General features: G+C 34.4%; 1 protein-coding gene across 1 annotated transcript; it reads left to right on the top strand.

The window, feature by feature from the left end:
- Positions 1–2,868: 2,868 nt before the first annotated feature.
- On the top strand, positions 2,869–16,500 carry LOC110145646 (pancreatic alpha-amylase). The gene is made up of 11 exons (XM_020906051.2): positions 2,869–2,945; positions 3,869–4,082; positions 4,575–4,721; positions 9,348–9,545; positions 9,926–10,156; positions 10,952–11,085; positions 11,909–12,031; positions 12,126–12,225; positions 13,871–13,989; positions 14,432–14,557; positions 16,299–16,500. Exons 2-11 carry the CDS (start codon positions 3,915–3,917, stop codon positions 16,486–16,488), a joined length of 1,536 nt encoding a protein of 511 aa, XP_020761710.2. The 5' UTR covers positions 2,869–2,945; positions 3,869–3,914; the 3' UTR covers positions 16,489–16,500.
- The last annotated feature ends 343 nt before the right edge of the window (positions 16,501–16,843 follow it).

Here is a 16,843-nt window from a genome sequence, read left to right as displayed (position 1 = left end):
GGTTCAAGGCAGAAATACAGGGACCAAGTCCAATCATGAAAGGACACATAAAGCCTTTGCTTGCTTCAGTGTGAAAATATTCCATTGATTAAAGGAAGACATGTGGATCAGCCTAAAAGCTGTATTTAGTGGCTTTGAGGATAACGTCATTTGAGGAAGAAAATATACCCTATGTACTTTAATAGGAAGAATCTCAAAGTCATATGGAAAAAATCTTCAGAATTTGGAATAATAATACAGGACAAAAATAACAAAGGCAAGTATATATGTGAAATATCAAACAAAAACCAAACTCAGCTTTTATAATAGACATTTCAAGACAAACATAGTATACTAAATTACCAATGTATTAGCATACTTATATGTGCACAATACTTTCCATTACCATCATCCTGATTATATAGCTTCCATAGTTATCAATGACTTTTAGTGATAATATCTTCTAGGATATTATCTACATGAACAGAAGATTTCAACATGTGCAATGTGATGAATATTTATCCTTGTCAAACATCTCCTTTTTTGGTAACAGCACACAGCTTTCCTGTTAAGAAATTACAGAGACCATATTTCACCTGTTCTGTTATGGTATGAAAGTGAAAGTGTTAGTCACTCAGTCGTGTCCGACTCTTTGCAATCCCATACACTGTAGTCCACCAGACTCCTCTGTCCAAGGAATTCTCCAGACAAGAGTCCTGGAGTGGGTTTACATTCCCTTCTCCAGGGGATCTTCTTGACCCAGGGATCAAACCCAGGTCTCCTGAATCACAGGCAGATTCTTTATCGTTTGAACCACCAGGGAAGCCCTGTCTGTTAAGGCATAGTCAGCCTTATTTCTCACCTGTAGTGGTTGGCATATGATCTAGGTTGGGACAATCAAGACAATCCATTTCCTTGTCACAATATTTTGTTCAGGGATGGGTTTATAAACCAAGTCAGAAACCAATTAAGAATCAGTCTTGAATCTTTGGCTTAAACTGTTGAGAAAGATGTGCTTGTTTTTTTTTCTGAGTTTTCCAGACTGGTCGGAAGTAAACTTTGTGTTTGAACAGTTTTGCCACTGTGCAGCAAAAGCCTGCCTGAGAATTAAGCCAAGACATAGGAATGCAGAGACAAGAGATAGAGACAAAAAAATGTCTTGAGGTTTTTTGCATTTTTAATTCCAGTCCAAAGCCATCTGTATCCCTTACTTCCTATTCACAGAACTAACATATTTTACTGGATTGTTTTTATCACTTCAAATCCAAAGCATTCCTATTAATTCCTTTGCTTCTTTTTGCTGTACAGTATATCTCCAAAATTCTCTTTTCTGGACTCACTTACCATATCACTTTGCTGGCATACACATAACCCCTCATTTCAAGGGTGATCTACTCCATGTGATCTTAATTTTTCACTATATCCTAAACTCAAAATTAATTCATTTGTTATTTTCCCTGACAGTGCAAATTTGCTGAATAAAATAGCTTCTTTAACCAAAATCTTTGTTTGCTCAGTTAAGTATTCATATCAGCACTCTGGTCTCAGTGAAGATGTGTCTGAAGATTCACATGTTTCATGATATGTCTCAAACTCTATTTACTGTGGCACTGACAGCTTGCCCTCAAAGTCTTCCAGATTCTCTACCTGGAAGATGTGACACGATATTTCAAACATAATTGTTTTCTTCTGACTATGTGGCAACCTGCCATTTTCCTTGTTTGCATTATGGCTTCCTTGATGCCTATTAAGCTACCAAGTGGAACTACCTCTTAACTAATATAGACCACCAGCCTCTTTCCTGCTGATGCTGTTTCCTTGTTAAAAGACTGTGCTGTTGAAACCACACTTCCACACCAAAGCCAAAATAGAGCTCTTTAGTGCCAGTCTTTTTTAGTCTACTAGGAATCGCTTTCCTGCAACACTATATTGCCTAAGTATCCTATCATCGTCACCTTTTAATTTATTTATATTATAAAGAATTTCACTTTACATGCGTAGTTTCCTTCTCTAGACTTTACCAAACAATCTATGGGAACTTGACCACAATCCATCTTAGAGATAGAGGCATTTATATTATTCAGAATCACCTCTTACCCTTAATAATTTGATCAAGTTTTGCCTTTATTTTTTTCATGAGTCCTTTCTTCAGAATTTCCTAATTTCTTGGGAAAGAGAGAAGTCTTGTCTCTCAGTTCTTTTTTTTTTTTCTTTAGTTAAATGCTATTGTTATTACAGCTCTGATCATGTTAATCCCACCACAAAATATTTCTGACTGGGAATGTTGGGTGTATGGATTTTATGGACGTTAAATTTTCCTGAATTCCAAGATAAAACTCCACTGTCTCCTCTTATTCTCAGAACAACAAACAACTGTATTACTGCAGATTAAGGCCATAGAATCTTTTTTTTTCAGTTTTCTATTTTTTATTTATTTATTTTTTTTATACCAAATTCTGTTTGTGTTGTGTCTGCATTTTTCACAGCTTTTTTCAGATCCTTAAATGATCTTAATTTCTTTATTTTATTTATTTATTTTTTTCATTTATTTTTATTAGTTGGAGGCTAATTACTTTACAATATTGTAGTGGTTTTTGTCATACATTGACATGAATTAGCCATGGCTTTACATGTGTTCCCCATCCCGCTCCCCCCTCCCACCTCCCTCCCCATCCCATCCCTTCGGGTCTTCCCAGTGCACCAGCCCCAAGCACTTGTCTCAGGCATCCAACCTGGGCTGGTGATCTCAACACTAAAATAGAATGGAACACCCCCTGTAGGCAAGCAGAAACACTTTAGAATTCCCAATGACTTTTATCATTTTCTGTTAGAAATTAGATAGCTGTTAGAATTATTTCAATCATCAGATCTATTCTTTGTTTCTTTTTTGATTATCTAGAATCATCACTCCAGGCTCACTTTGACCCTTAATGCTGTTCAAAGCCCCCTACTCAATCGACATATAAGTAAGTCTACTGAGAATTGACTTGTTGCCTCACTTGGTTACCCTAATGTATTTTTAAGATTAGAAGTAGAATGTAAATGCATCGATGCTTATATTGTGAAACATGCTTTACCTCAGTACTGTGATCGTTAGCATTTAATTACTTACCTTATCTAAATCCAAAGTTTTTCACAGTGACACTGCTTTTCATGGTAAAATCTATAGTTTTGAAAAAAATCCAGAACATCAGAATAGATGTTTTGATGCAATACTTTCACTAAGGGGTTTGCTCAGATGTTCTGTGTGCATTCCTGGAGTGAATAAACCTTAAGATCTTATATTTGGTCAAACTTGAGTCCTGTGATAATGTCCTAATGTAAAAGAAACCACAGAATTAACTTCTCTTTATTTAGTCTCTTGATATATCTGATATTCTATGATTGTATGTATGACTAAATCTACTATTAACCTCAATAAAATGTTGTATTGAAACTTAACTTCTTAATGCAGAAACTTTAATAATGAAAAATTTTGGTTGGGGGTGAAACCAAAACTGAACTGAATATTTTGTTCATTTTGAAATTGAAACACTGCAAATGTTTGCAATAGATAGGGCAATATTTTGACTGTGAGTTCAGGTGGCTCTAATTGTTATTTTCCTTCTATTAGTGAAGGACTTTAGATATAAGATCTAATCCTAGTTAAATAATACATGATTACACACTTTATATATATATAATGCCAGATGTTTAAAAGGTTAATATTCTCACAATAAGGAAAACATTGTTATTAAAGCTCATTTAGATGGCATTCCTGGGAGATTTTATGGATGTTCTTCATCTGTTTAAATTATTATCAATATTTCTTTTCAGATTATGAATAAACAGTTTGTGCTCAAATGTTTGTTCATGTTAACATTTACTTTGTAATATATACTTCTTATAGGAATATAAATAGTTGCTGGAAAGAACACTGACAACTTCAAAGCAAAATGAAGTTTTTCCTGTTGCTTTCAGCGATTGGGTTCTGCTGGGCTCAGTATGACCCACACGTCAAATCTGGACGGACATCCATTGTTCATCTGTTTGAATGGCGCTGGGTCGATATTGCTCTTGAATGTGAGCGATACTTAGCCCCCAAAGGATTTGGAGGGGTTCAGGTGAGTATTGTTCATTGTATAAATTGCAGACTTTGCTGTGCTGAGAGTAAGTGGTAGTATCCTCCGTGTCTGAAAGCTAGGACATTTTACTTCACAGTTAAGTACTCTAAATAAAAGCTTTCTGAGGAAGAAAAAAATTTGAAATTGTTGGTGACTTTATGTTTTATTTCTAAGATAAATTTTTTTCAGCAGGATATTTCCAATGCAATGTTAATATTTTCAACCAATTTTAAAGAAATGTAGTTACCAAAGATTCAGACATAATTTTAGACTATTGATTAATTTAGAGAATATTCAGTGATATAAAGTGAAGTGAAAGTGAAGTCGCTCAGTCGTGTCTGACTCTTCCGCAACCCCGTGGACTGCAGCCCACCAGGTTCCTCCATCCATGGGATTTTCCAGGCAAGAGTACTGAGTGGGTTGCCATTGCCTTCTCTCAGTGATATAAAGTGAGTCATAAACTGATACTTATTAACATTGTTTTATTTGTAGGTCTCCCCACCCAATGAAAACGCTGTGATTACTGACCCTTCAAGACCTTGGTGGGAAAGATACCAACCAGTTAGCTACAAGTTATGTACAAGATCAGGAAATGAAAATGAATTCAAAGACATGGTGACCAGATGTAACAATGTTGGTGTAAGTGACTTAAAGTTTCCTTTAAACATACGACACAGAAAAATAATTTCTCTCCCTTGTCTCTTGTTCCTTTTAAGAACAGTTTTCATACATGTAAAATTTACCTCATGCTTTAGCTATAAATTAAAATGTAATTGTTACCTTATGTTTATTTATTATAACTATTTGTATATGTACAATTTATCCACTAAAGAAGATGTAATTAAAAGTTTAAGACCACAGACTTCAACTAATGTATAAGTTTAAGTTTTATTTTATAAAGCAAAACATCAACTTTTAACCATTCTGGTTGTACACATTTTTGGGGAACACTTTTCCAGTTAGGAATTAGAAGTTCCACTTACAACATTTGCTGTTTCTTTCATGTGAGTTGTATGGACACCCATAATTCTTGGGTATTCCTTCCCACAAGTACTATGATGGTTTGTAATTATTTTCTCCTTGATGAGGAGCATAATGAGAGACAATTGTTGTTGTTCAGTCACTAAGTTGTGTCCGATTGTTTGTAACCCCATGAACTGCAGCATGCCAGGCTTCCCTGTCCTTCACTATCTCCTGCTATTTGCTCAAATTGATGTTCACTGAGTCAGTGGTGCTATCTAATCTTCTCATCCTCTTCTGTCCTCTTCTCCTTTTGCCTTCAATCTTTTCCCACATCATGGTTTTTCCAGTGACTTGGCTCTTCATATCACATGACCAAAATATTGGAACTTCAGCATCAGTCCTTCCAGTGAATATTCAGGGTTGATTTCCTTTAGGATTGACTGCTTTGATCTCCTTGCAGTCCAAGGGACCCTCAAGAATCTTCTCCAGCACCATAGATTGAAAGCATCAATTCTTTGGTACTCAGCCTTCTTTAAGGTCCAACTCTCACATCCATACATTACTACTGAAAAAAACCATAGTTTTGGCTATACTGACTTTTGTCAGCAAAGTAATGTCTTTGCTTTTTTAACACACTGCCTAGATTTGTCATGGCTTTCCTTCCATTTTTTTTTTTTTTTTTGTCATTGATGCCTTATTGACATGTGTCACCATCTCTTTTACAAACTAGATTATGGTTTTAAATGGAATGCACAAGACAATATCTACAAACACCAAGGAGAGTTAAGTATTACATCTCTATTTCATTTGGAAAAGAGAAGATTCCCAAATCAAGCTGGTTTTGATTCTTGAAAAGGTGGTAGAGATAATTCATGGCAACATATGAATAGACAAAATCCTCAGTAAGAATGCAGTATGGTAGTGTCTACTTTGAAAGAAAGGATTAGGTTCTTCAAACCAAAGTGTCAGTTGCTTGACTCTTAGGTATTTGAATATGGCCATGTACCACACTGACTTCTAGTTTGCATGGGGTTTGAGCAAGAAACTTAAATAGACAAGATAGTTTTACAGATCCTGTATACGGGATTTGTTTGTTTTTTCCATTCATGCAACTTAAAAAAAAGTTAAACGTGAAGCCAAAACATACATTTTTCTTTAATATTAACTGTCTTTCCTGGTCCTCCTTCAAATCTGTTTACATTTGCTCTGTACATATGTTCTAGAACAAGTATATTGAGAGAAGATTGAATTCCAGACAATGAGCTAATTTTAGAGAAATAAGTGACTAGACACGCAGTTTCTTTCTTTCTTTTTTTTAAAGCAGCTGCACTAATATTTCTAGAGTGTGGCAGGAGCCTCAGAGCCAATCATTCATCAAAAAGCGGTCTTTTAATTTCAGTGTTGCAGTCACCATCCACAGTGATTTTGGAGCCCAAGAAAATAAAATCTGTCACTGCTTCTACTTTTTCCCCTACTATTTGACATGAAGTGATGGGACCGGATACCATGATCTAGTCTTTTGAATGTTGAGTTTTAAGTCAGCTTTTTCACTCTCCTCTTTCACCTTTATCAATAGGTTCTTTAGTTCCTTTTCACTTTTTGCCATTAGAGTGGTATCATCTGCATATCTGAGGTAATTGATATTTCTCCAGGCATCCTTGAATACAGCTTTTGATTCATCCAGCCCAGCATTTCTCATTATATACTCTGCATAGAAGTTAAATAAACAGAGTGGCCATATACAGCCTTATCTTACTCCTTTCCCCATTTCGAACCATTCAGTTCTTCCATGTAAGATTCTAACTGTTGCTTCTTGACCCGCACTTAGTTTTCTCAGAAGAGAGGTTAGGCGGTCTGCTATTCCCATCTGTCTAAGCATTTTCCACAGTTTGTTATGATCCACACTGTCAAAGGCTTTGGCATAGTCAATGAAGCAGATGTTTTTCTGGAATTTCCTTGCTTCTCTATGATCTAATGAGAGCTGGCAATTTGATCTCTGGTTTCTCTGCCTTTTCTAAAATCCTGCTTTTACATCTGGAAGTTCTTGGTTCACATATTGCTGAAGCCTAGCTTGAAGGATTTGAACATAACCTTGTTAGCATGTAAAATGAGAGTAATTGTACTGTAGTTTGAACATTCTTTGGCACTGCTCTTCTTTAGGATTGGGATAAAACTTGACCTATTCCAGTCTTGTGTCCACTGCTGAGTTTTCAAAATTTGCTGACATATTCAGTGCAGCACTTTCATAGCATTATCTTCTAGTATTTTAAATAAATCAACTTCAATTCCAACACCTTCACTAGCTTTCTTTGTAGAAATACTTCCTAAAGGCCACTTGATTTCACACTCAAGGATGTCTGGCTCTAGGTGAGTGACCACACCATCCTGGTTATCAGGGTCATTAAGACCTTTGTTTTTTTAATAGTTCTTCTCTGTATTCTTGCCTCCTCTTCTTAATTTCTTCTGCCTCTGTTAAATCCTTACCATTTCTGCCCTTTGTCAAGCCCATCTTTGCATGAACTGTTTGCTTGGTAGCTCCAGTTTTCTTGAAGAGTTCTGTTTTCCTATCCTTTTTTGCATTGTTCATTTTAGAAGGCCTTCTAATCTCCTTGCTGTTCCCTGGAACTCAGCATTCAGTTGGATATATCTTTCCCTTTCTCCCTTGCTTTTTGCTTCTCTTCTTTCCTCAACTATTTCTAAAGCCTGCTCAGACAGCTACGCTGCCTTTTTGTGTCTTTTTTTTTCCCTTCTTTGTCATGGTTTTGGTCACTGTTTCCTAGACAATTATACAAACCTCTATCCATAGTTCTTCAGGCACTCTGTCTATCAGATCTAATCCCTTGAATCTGTTCATCACCTCTGCTGTATAATTATAAGGAATTTGATTTAGGTCATACTTGAATGGCCTAGTGGTTTTTCCTCCTTTTGTTAATTTAAGCATGAATTTTGCAATAAGGACCCCATGTCAGCCACAGTCAGCTCCAGATCTTGTTTTTTGCTGGACACGTAGAGCTTTTCGATCTTTAACTACAAAGAATATATAGGTATCTTGTCTGTTACTCAGGATATCTCTTGACTTCCTGCTTTTGCATTCCAATCCCATGTGAAAAGGATATTATTTTTTGGTGTTAGTTATAAAAGGTCTTGTAGGTCTTTGAGAACCAGTCAACTTTAGGTCCTTCAGCTTCAGTGGCTGGGCCTTAGACTGGATTACTGTAATGTTGAATGGTTTGCCTTGGAAACAAACTGAGATTATTCTATTGTTTCTCAGATTGCATCCAAGTAGTGCATTTCAGACTCTTTTCTTGACTATGCAGGCTACTCCATTTCTTCTAAGGGATTCCTGCCCACAGTAGTAGATGTAATGGGCATCTGAATTAAATTTGCACATTCCCATCCATTTTAATTCACTGATGCCTAACATGATGTTGATGTATATTCTTGCTATCTCTTGCTTGACCAAGTTCAATTTACCTTGATTCATGGATCTAACTCTCCAGGTTCCTATGCAATATTGTGCTTTGCAGCATCAGATCTTTCACCACCAGACATATCCATAACTGTGCATTGTTCCACTTTGGTACAGCCACTTCATTCTTTTGGAGCAATTAGTAATTGCCCTTCACTCTTCTCAGTGGCATATTGGACACCTTCTAACCTGGGGTCCTCATATTCCGATGCTATATCTTCTTGCCTCTTTGTGTTGTTCATGGAGTTCTTGCAGCAAGAACACTGGAGTAGTTTTCTGTTCCCTCCTCCAGAGGGCCACATTTTGTCAGAACTTCTCACTATGAGCCATCCATCTTGGGTGACCCTTCATGGCATGGCTCATAGCTTCATTGAGTTACACAAGACCATTTTTGCCACAACATGGCTGTGATTCATGAAGGAGATGAGAGACAATATCTACCTTTATTCTTCTGATCCTAAATAGATAGTAGAGTCTGGCTTCTTATTTCTTAGGATGACCTATGGAAATTTCAATAACTAATAATAATCTCTCTTGCCTCAACTGATTCCTATCTACTGCCAAAAAAAGGTCTCTCTGCATTTTTTCACAGTTCTGGTAGCTTGGGGTTCTCTTAATTTATTATATGTATAAACATTTTCCAAGTTCTAGAACGCTTATAGGGCTTCAATTCACAATGATTTCTTTTCACACTTGACTGTTTTTATTGTAAGATAAATTATAAAATAACAAAGAAGTACTTTGGAATGTTATCAATGTGCTGTAAAATCTAATTAATAATATTATAAATTTATATCTGTAAGTCAAACTGAAATGGAAATTTTCCCTTTCAGGTCCGCATTTATGTGGATGCTGTAATTAATCATATGACTGGAAGTGGTGTGAGTGCGGGAACAAGAAGTACTTGTGGAAGTTACTTCAATCCTGGAAGTGAGGATTTTCCAGCAGTCCCATACTCTGGTTGGGATTTTAATGATGGAAAATGTAAAACTGGAAGTGGAGATATTGAGAGCTATAATGATGCTTATCAGGTACTTAGCAAAATATCTATCTACATCTTTTATTATCCATATGTAGCTCATTGATCTCCATTTTAAATGTTAGTTTAGAGTGTTTAGGAAAACAGCATCCCAAGTCTGATTTCAGAATCTCATATCAACATTCAAAACATTTTCCTCAATTTAACTTTTCAAAATGGAAAAACTCATCCACTTTTTCTCCATTTTCTCCATTTTTATAATGAAAAATATTTCAAAGGTATGTCAATACTAGAAGGTCAATATCCCCAGAGACTGGTGCAAAAAAATCACTATTGAAATATCTATTAATGAATAAATGAATGAATAATTGAATGGATTCTCAAGTGAAGGTGATGTTTTATGTATCAATCACAAATTTTTTACCTCCGTAGGTCAGGGATTGTCGTCTGGTTAGTCTTCTTGATCTTGCCCTGGAGAAAGATTATGTGCGCTCCACGATTGCTAACTATCTAAACCATCTCATTGACATTGGTGTAGCAGGGTTCCGAATTGATGCTTCTAAGCACATGTGGCCTGGAGACATAAAGGCAGTTTTGGATAAACTGCATAATCTAAACACACAGTGGTTTCCTTCAGGAAGTAAACCTTTCATTTACCAGGAGGTATGTCAATATGTATATATACATATATATGTGTCCATATAAAATATGACCATTTATTATTCTTTAGAAAATAGTTCATCATCAATAATTCATCAGAAAATAAATGGCAGATTTAATTTAAAATGCAGTTTCTTTAGCTTAATGGCTGAATCATTTACATAGAAGAATGTTCCTTAACCTCCTTTTATTCAAGGACTGTACGTCTAACTCTATCACAAGAGGTTTGTTATCCAAATGACAAAAATTTATTTAGGCTGCAAAAATCTCCATGTCATGTATCATTTCCCCAGAGGCCATTATAGAAGACAGATAATAATATAGTTTTCTTAAGACAGAATATCTGACTCTAAATTTTGGCAAAATCACCATTAGGTGTGTTTGTTTAGGCTGATTCATTAACCTCTCTGAACAACAATTTTTTCAGAAGTTATTGAAAGGAATAATGATAATGGTTATGTCTTTGTTTACTTTGGAGATTTGAAGAGATGATATTTATCAAGTAGCAAGAAATATTACCAGCCAGATATTAAGTGCTGTACAAGTATGAGCTAATCTTATAATTTATGTGCAAGTCTAAATTAGGTCAGCATTCTCACAGGACAAGTTACTTTGTCATGTTACTTTTACTACTGTAGGATAGATATATTTTAGCAAAGATAAATGAGACTGTTGATATAAGGAAAACCATTTGGGGCATTTCATATAATATAAAATAGTATAGAACTATTTTTAATGTAATTTTAACTTAGTTAAAATTCTTATTTAAATTGTTATTTTCTTCTTCATTTCTACAAGGTAATTGATCTGGGCGGTGAGGCAATTACAAGCAGTGAGTACTTTGGAAATGGCCGTGTGACAGAATTTAAATATGGTGCAAAACTAGGAACAGTTATTCGCAAGTGGAGTGGAGAGAAGATGGCTTACTTAAAGTAAACAAAATATGTTTTATCCTTTGAATTATTTCATAGATTTATTTGTGATGTTACCCTAATAGGAGTTTTCTTCTTAGTGCCTTCTTATTTAGACAAATTTCAAGGATTCATTTACTAATAACAAGTGCTGTATATCCCCACATTCCAAGTGATAATCTTTCTTATTTAGAATATCAATCACAAGGAAGTTTTTTAGGGACCCAACACCAATCTAGAGATTGTAATTTATGCATTATATGACTGTACTAGATTTAATTAATGTTTGCACATAATTTGTGAAAGCCAGATTCTTGTTAAAGTGATTCTATAATTTATGAAGCTCCTACAATGTGGCCATTGTATAGACTTTACATATATTAATTAATTTCAAATATTAAAATGTTTATAACAATATAATGTTGAAGCTTATTTAATCCAATTTGCAATTCTGTATAAAATGGTATGGATGTTGGTTGGCCCTTCTGAACTCCATCTAAACTATAATATGCTAAAACTTCTAATATAAGTTTTATAGCAAAATTCCTATAACATGAACGTAACTCAAGTAATTTCTACATATATACATGCATGGAATATATCTGTAGATATTATATATATATATATATAGTTTGTAATTTTAAAAAGCTCAGTTTATTCTACAATTAAAATAAATTAATTTAAAAAATTAAAAAATTTTAAAACCCTACAGAATAATCATTTAACTAGAGAGAGAGAATTTCATTAAAGAGTGCAATACTGAAAGAAATGCACATTTTGATTATTCTAAAGTTATTGTAAAAGAATACATATATATGTTCTTAAGATTTTCTTTTTTTAATAGGAACTGGGGAGAAGGCTGGGGTTTCATGCCTTCTGACAGGGCACTTGTCTTTGTTGATAACCATGACAATCAGCGAGGGCATGGAGCTGGCGGAGCATCTATTCTTACATTCTGGGATGCCAGGTAAGAAACAAAGTTCCCCATTTTTAAACCTACCATTTTAATGGTATTAAAAGTATTATTTTCTTTTATAATAAGATAATTTTATGCCTTTTAGAATGTACAAAATGGGAGTAGGATTTATGCTCGCTCATCCCTATGGATTTACACGAGTAATGTCAAGCTACCGTTGGACAAGACATTTTGTGGACGGAAAAGTAAGTTTTGGTGTTGTTCAAAATATCTTCTTCTCAAGAAAAAGAAGTTAATTTTGTTATAATTTCCCACAATGCTATAACATTCGCTATTTATTTTATCAAATATTTATTAAGTGAGAACCTGAGTCAGGGTTCTTGTAACAATGCAGTGCATATTTAAAAAAATAAAAATGAATGATCTCTGGATAAAGAGTATGTAAGCTATTTCAAAGTATGAGAAATATATCCTCTTGCCCACACACTCTAAAAAATACCACTTAAAAATAAGGATACAATGAATAAAACGTGTACTCTCATAAGTACCTGCTTCATAGAGTTGATATGAGGATTACAAATTAACACTTCAAAGAAACTTAAAATAGTACCTGCTCATGGTATGCACAATATAAGTATCAAATACTTTTTTAAAGAAAGTTTTGTTGAATACAAAGGCATTATCTAGTTGAGTCGAAGTTCAGTAGGGAAAGTATAGCAGGAAGGAAAATACATTTATTAAATAGAAATTTGCTAACTATTCTGAAAATGCTAAAAATCAGAAAAATTTGAGCAGTATGGTAAGGACATTAATCTGAGTAAATATTTTAAAAAGAAACTGAGAAATAAGGACTTAAGTTATTTAGAAAGTTAGTGGGAAGTTTTCTTTTCAAACTGAAGATTTCAAATGTAGAGTCATACAGCAACTTCATACTTGAAGTAGAAAATTCTCTTCACTCTGAACTGGATAAATATTCCTCTAGTTTCTAGTAGGTTCTTTACAAATTGAGAAGTCCACTACTACTTTGTACAGCAACTCATTCTAATCTTAGATAGACTTAGATATCCTAAATATTTAGGATATTTCCCTTTATATTGAATCAATTTCTTATAATTTCCACTAATTAGTCTTCTTTCTGGTAGCAGGAGTCATGGCATATGTTCATTTCTCCTTTTCCTATAAAGTCTTCTCCATGACTTCTGCATGCTAACAACTCTTAGCTTGTCCATCTTTTATCATACCATATGACTTAAGACAGATATTGATAACCTTCCTAGACATAATCTATTTTTTCCTATGATTACCTTGAAAGTACCAATTAGAAAAGCACAATAATAAAAATTTGGTCAATTTAGTAAAGAGTATTTTGATATTTTGATTAGAACTTTTATTGGAAAAAGATTAAAGAAACATTTATTTATTAGCAATTATCATGTACAAAGATGTTTACATACCTTATTTAACTTTTATAGTAACTAATAATATCTTTATTTTACAGAAGAGGAAAATGAGGCATAGAAGTTATGTATATTAACTAAGTCTTTCAGCTAGTAGTAATGGAACCTATCTTTTAGTCCTGCATTTTCTAACACTAAAGTCCTTGCCATTTCAATAGCATCACACTGTCTATGATACTAAGAAGTCATTACAATTCCTTGGTAAAGAATGAGAGACAAAAAAAATCATACTCTTGTTTGAAATATGGCACTAGTGAATGAGAAGTTAGGGGGAAGATATACTTAGTAAAAATCCTGAACAAGTTGAATTCTAAGTGAAGCCACTACAAAAACACAATCAGGACACATTGGGTTTGATGTCCTAAATAAGGACACATGTAATGTTAAAAATGTGAGCTTTAAAATTGATTATTATTTTTTTTTACTAATTGAGGATGTTAATGATTGGATCGGGCCACCAAATAATAATGGAGTAATTAAAGAAGTCACTATTAATGCAGATACTACTTGTGGCAATGACTGGGTCTGTGAACATCGATGGCGTCAAATAAGGTAGGAATACTTATTTGGACACATTCTCTAATAGTAAACTTTCTTAGCATTTTAAAAATAGCTTTATTTATTTGTTGGTTTTTGACTGAGCTGCATCTTTGTTGCTATGTAGGCTTTTCTCTCCTTGTAGTGAGCGGGGCTCCTCTTTGTTGTGGTGTGGGAGCTTCTCACTGAGGTGGCTTCCCTTGTTGCTGAGCATGGGCTCTAGGGCATTTGCAGGCTCAGTAATTGCAGTTCCCGAGGTCTAGAGCACAGGCCCAACAGTTGTGGCTCATGGGCTTAGTTGCTCCGTGGCATGTGGGATCTTCCTGGATCAGGGATCAGACCCATTTCTCCTGCCTTGGGGGGCAGATATTCCACTACTGAGCCACCAGGGAAGTCCATTGTTTTGTTTTAAATTGTTGAAGTATCATCAGCGTTTCACATACTCTTTTGTTTTTAGGAACATGGTAATGTTCCGTAATGTAGTTAATGGTCAGCCTTTTACAAACTGGTGGGATAATGGCAGCAACCAAGTAGCTTTTGGAAGAGGAAACAAAGGATTCATTGTCTTTAACAATGATGACAGGTAAGTAGATAAATTACAAATAATATTTTATGCTAATCTATTCTTGGTTTATTCTTTTCCTGCTCATTTACTTTTGTCACATCTGAAAAATTCTTTAGATGGCAGATAAAGAAAACATAATGATTAGAAAAGGGTCACAAGAAAAATGATGATGACTGATTTTTTTTGATCTCCTCTATAATGGCTTTCTTTTCTAAGTGGAGTCATATTTTGTGCACTCTTCACATCATGGGCAGATGTGATGCATGTGTACTGCTTACATATACACCTCACATAAAATATACACTTGTTAGTCACTTAGTCATGTCCAACTCTTTGCGACCCCATGGACTGTAGCCCACCAGGCTCCTCTGTCCATCTAATTCTCCAGGAATACTGGAATGGGTAGCCGTTTCCTCCTCTAGGAGATCTTCCTGACCCCAGGACTGAACCCAGGTCTCCTGCATTGCATGCAGATTCTTTACTATCTAAGCCACCAGAGAAGCCCCCCAAAATATACAAAGTCATTAATATAAAAGGTCATGAAATCCATAGAAGAATATCTTATAAAACTTTAAAAATCAATAATGGAAAATTACTGCCTCAGATCTGAAATGTCTTTTTTTCTCTTTTTTTCACCTACTTTAGTATGTAGTTCTTTAGTCTTGTTTTTCACATTCCCATCTCTCTGTGACAAATAATACTTTTTAAAGCATATATATATTTATGATGAATATGTATATTATGGTCATTGATTCACCTCAGGAGACTTTTTACTTTTAGTTCTGAGACATCTCATTACTGGCTTTTCATTTGTGAAACATATTCTCTGCCTCCATTATACTGTTTCCCTCACATATGAAATTATAGCTCAGAAGTCGTCTTTGCAAGCACTTGTAATGTTTTAGTACCAACTAGATTCCACCCATGTTTAGCTAACTCTTTGCCCAAAGGATATTTTACTGGCAAAAAATAAAAATAATAAATAAATAAAGTATATACTTATCTTCCCCAAGAATCCATTACTAGCCCTTTTTTTCCCTGTCTTTTGTTATACGTGTATATGTGCTCGGTCCTGTCTGACTCTGTGACCCTATTGACGGTAGCATGCCAAGCTCCTCTGTCCATGAGATTTTATAGGCAAGAATACCAGAGTGGATTGCCATTTTCCTGTCCAGGCAATCTTCCTGACCCAGGCATCAAACCTGTGTCTCCCACATCTTCTGCATTGTGGGCAGATTCTTTATTAATTGAGCTGTCAGGGAGAGGGAAGAAACGTATTTATGAGACAGCTTTATATTTTAAAATTATATACTTCTTTATAGAAATGCAAGATTATTTTTATCTCCAGCCCAAATTTATTTTAACCTCTTGAAAAGAAGATTTTTGAGGAAACAACCAAATTTAAGTTCTTGAAAATAATCAGTATTTTCTTAAGTTTAGATGAGGATACATTTAAAGTAATTTAAAATTATTTTCTCTAAGTGAAGCAGGTCATGCAAATCTTCACTGATACTCTTCAACTTTATTTTTTGTATAATATTTACTATTGACTAGAAAATTCCTAAATCTTCTATAAGAATTTTGTTGACCCTGAGAAAACTAGTTACAACCATTGGAGAAATCTTTATGTTTGAATTTTATTTTCATTGACACCTTGACTGCTTAAAGTTCTATAGCACACAGTTAAACTATTTTAGAGAGTCCGTATTCTTGCTTAATTGTGTTGAATTCATTTAAATCTTAAATTTTATTTTTACAGTGCATTATCTGCAACTTTGCAAACTGGTCTTCCTGCTGGTACATATTGTGATGTTATTTCTGGAGATAAAAGTGGTAACAGTTGTACAGGGATTCAAATCAGTGTTTCCAGTGATGGCAAAGCTCATTTTTCTATTAGTAATTCTGCTGAAGATCCATTTATTGCAATTCATGCTGATTCTAAATTATAAAATTTGAATTGAATTAAATACATACACCCAGAGAAATAAAATGTGTTTTGTTTCTTCTATGATTGTAATATATAACTTCTCATAATTCATTAATTTTTGGTAAAAGTTATAAGAAGTAATCAAACTGTAAAACTCAAAAAAGCATAAAAAACACATATACTTAATAATTGTAATTGCAATCAACGCTTTGTTACATTTTAGAAGATTCCTTTAGTTGTTTGTCAAAGGAGTTTCTCAGAAAAGCATGATGAAAAATTTGTTTGTTATGGTTAATACACTTGCCCAGCTACATATCTCCAACCCAGATTTATATTTCTTACATAAGATGTTTCTAACAGTTAAAGGTAGCTAATTT

This window comes from Odocoileus virginianus, chromosome 5, assembly GCF_023699985.2.
Source record: "Odocoileus virginianus isolate 20LAN1187 ecotype Illinois chromosome 5, Ovbor_1.2, whole genome shotgun sequence".
Taxonomy (NCBI): domain Eukaryota; kingdom Metazoa; phylum Chordata; class Mammalia; order Artiodactyla; family Cervidae; genus Odocoileus; species Odocoileus virginianus.
The sequence above is the reverse complement of the archived record's forward strand: the minus strand, read 5'-3'. Positions and strand labels throughout refer to the sequence as shown.

Coding starts and splice junctions, on each gene's coding strand:
- LOC110145646 (XM_020906051.2), top strand. CDS start 3,915: ATGAAGTTTTTCCTGTTGCTTTCAGCGATTGGGTTCTGCTGGGCTCAG. Junction 4,083..4,574: donor AAGGATTTGGAGGGGTTCAG/GTGAGTATTGTT, acceptor TTTTATTTGTAG/GTCTCCCCACCCAATGAAAA. Junction 9,546..9,925: donor GCTATAATGATGCTTATCAG/GTACTTAGCAAA, acceptor TTACCTCCGTAG/GTCAGGGATTGTCGTCTGGT.